Source organism: Borostomias antarcticus (assembly GCF_949987555.1).
Source record: "Borostomias antarcticus genome assembly, chromosome: 14".
NCBI classification, from domain to species: domain Eukaryota; kingdom Metazoa; phylum Chordata; class Actinopteri; order Stomiiformes; family Stomiidae; genus Borostomias; species Borostomias antarcticus.
In genome coordinates, this window is record NC_140247.1 from 22,620,810 (window position 1) to 22,621,946 (window position 1,137).

The 1,137-nt window shown below is 35.0% G+C and overlaps 1 protein-coding gene across 1 annotated transcript in view; it reads right to left on the reverse strand.

Moving 5' to 3' along the window:
• Positions 1-610: 610 nt before the first annotated feature.
• Positions 611-1,137, reverse strand: part of cd74a (CD74 molecule, major histocompatibility complex, class II invariant chain a) — a 14,286-nt gene continuing 13,759 nt past the window's right edge. The window contains exon 9 of the mRNA XM_084449306.1: positions 611-1,131. Coding sequence (XP_084305432.1) covers positions 1,124-1,131 — 8 coding nt within the window. The 3' untranslated portion in view covers positions 611-1,123. The remainder of the gene's footprint in view (positions 1,132-1,137) is intronic.

Below are 1,137 nucleotides of genomic sequence, written 5' to 3' on the forward strand. Positions count from 1 at the left end.
AATGGACTATTTATAGGTGGTCTTGTTGACTATTACCTGTATAAAATCAAATCTATTGCTCTGATTGTGGAATTGATTAGAACAGCAGGATGCATTGCGTAAAGTGCCTAGTTTTGCCTAAGAATAAAACCCTTCACAAGTCCTGACCCCACACTAGTACTCGATCATGCTTGAGGTCTGATCACTTCAGAACTTGGAAAGTCTTCTTCTATCTGGAACCGTTACTATGGAACAATCTCCAGAATTCTTTCAAGTTGGGTCACTAGGGTAAACCAAAGGACTGCTCTGAACCTTTTTTTTTGAAAGGTTCATTTGTAAAAACAGATCTCTGTTTTAATTTTGATCAACATTTTCAATATTATATTTCAATCAAATATCAATATCAAATATCAATCAAATTGCAGTTGAGTTGTTTTGGTTGTTTTGAAGTAAAGAATACTCTTCTGAAATCTTTTTTTTTTGTACTGTAGAGTAGTGACCGGAGATAAACAAATAACCTCTTGATCCCGTTTGAATTGTGCCAGAACCATCACATACTGTATGAGGTTTGTCCATTTAAAACATAATTTTGCAAGTCAATAAAGTTCAAAGACACATTATTTTAGTAGGAATTAGTATACTTTACTAGCCCACCTCAGGACACCCCTCCTTGGAAGCATTACTCCCTCTGACATACACACTTCCATGCTCACTGTGAAGCACACTTCAGAAACATGGCTATACAGACTCAGCACTTACAGCCTATGGTCAAATCTCAATGCTTATCAGATAGGTACAGAATATTAATCTATGTGCAGTATAGGACAGAATACAATGAAACAAGCTGTATCTCTTTATCTTAATATTTCATCACTACTTATTCATAATCATTTCAAAGGATGTTCAAAAGTAGTATAATGTTAGTATAACAGTTAGTATAATGTTATACGTGAAGGTATTTTTTCTAGAATAGAATCACAAATGAATCAACACATCTAAACATCAATATTGCGAGATCTATGCTATGAGGAAACCCTGCGATTACTGTAGATAATGTAGATAATAGATATAGAAATCTGATCACACAGGTCAGGAAAGTCAGCCGGACGAAGAAGGACGTCTGGATCTCTGGTGGAATTGAGTTTTACTCATCTGTAA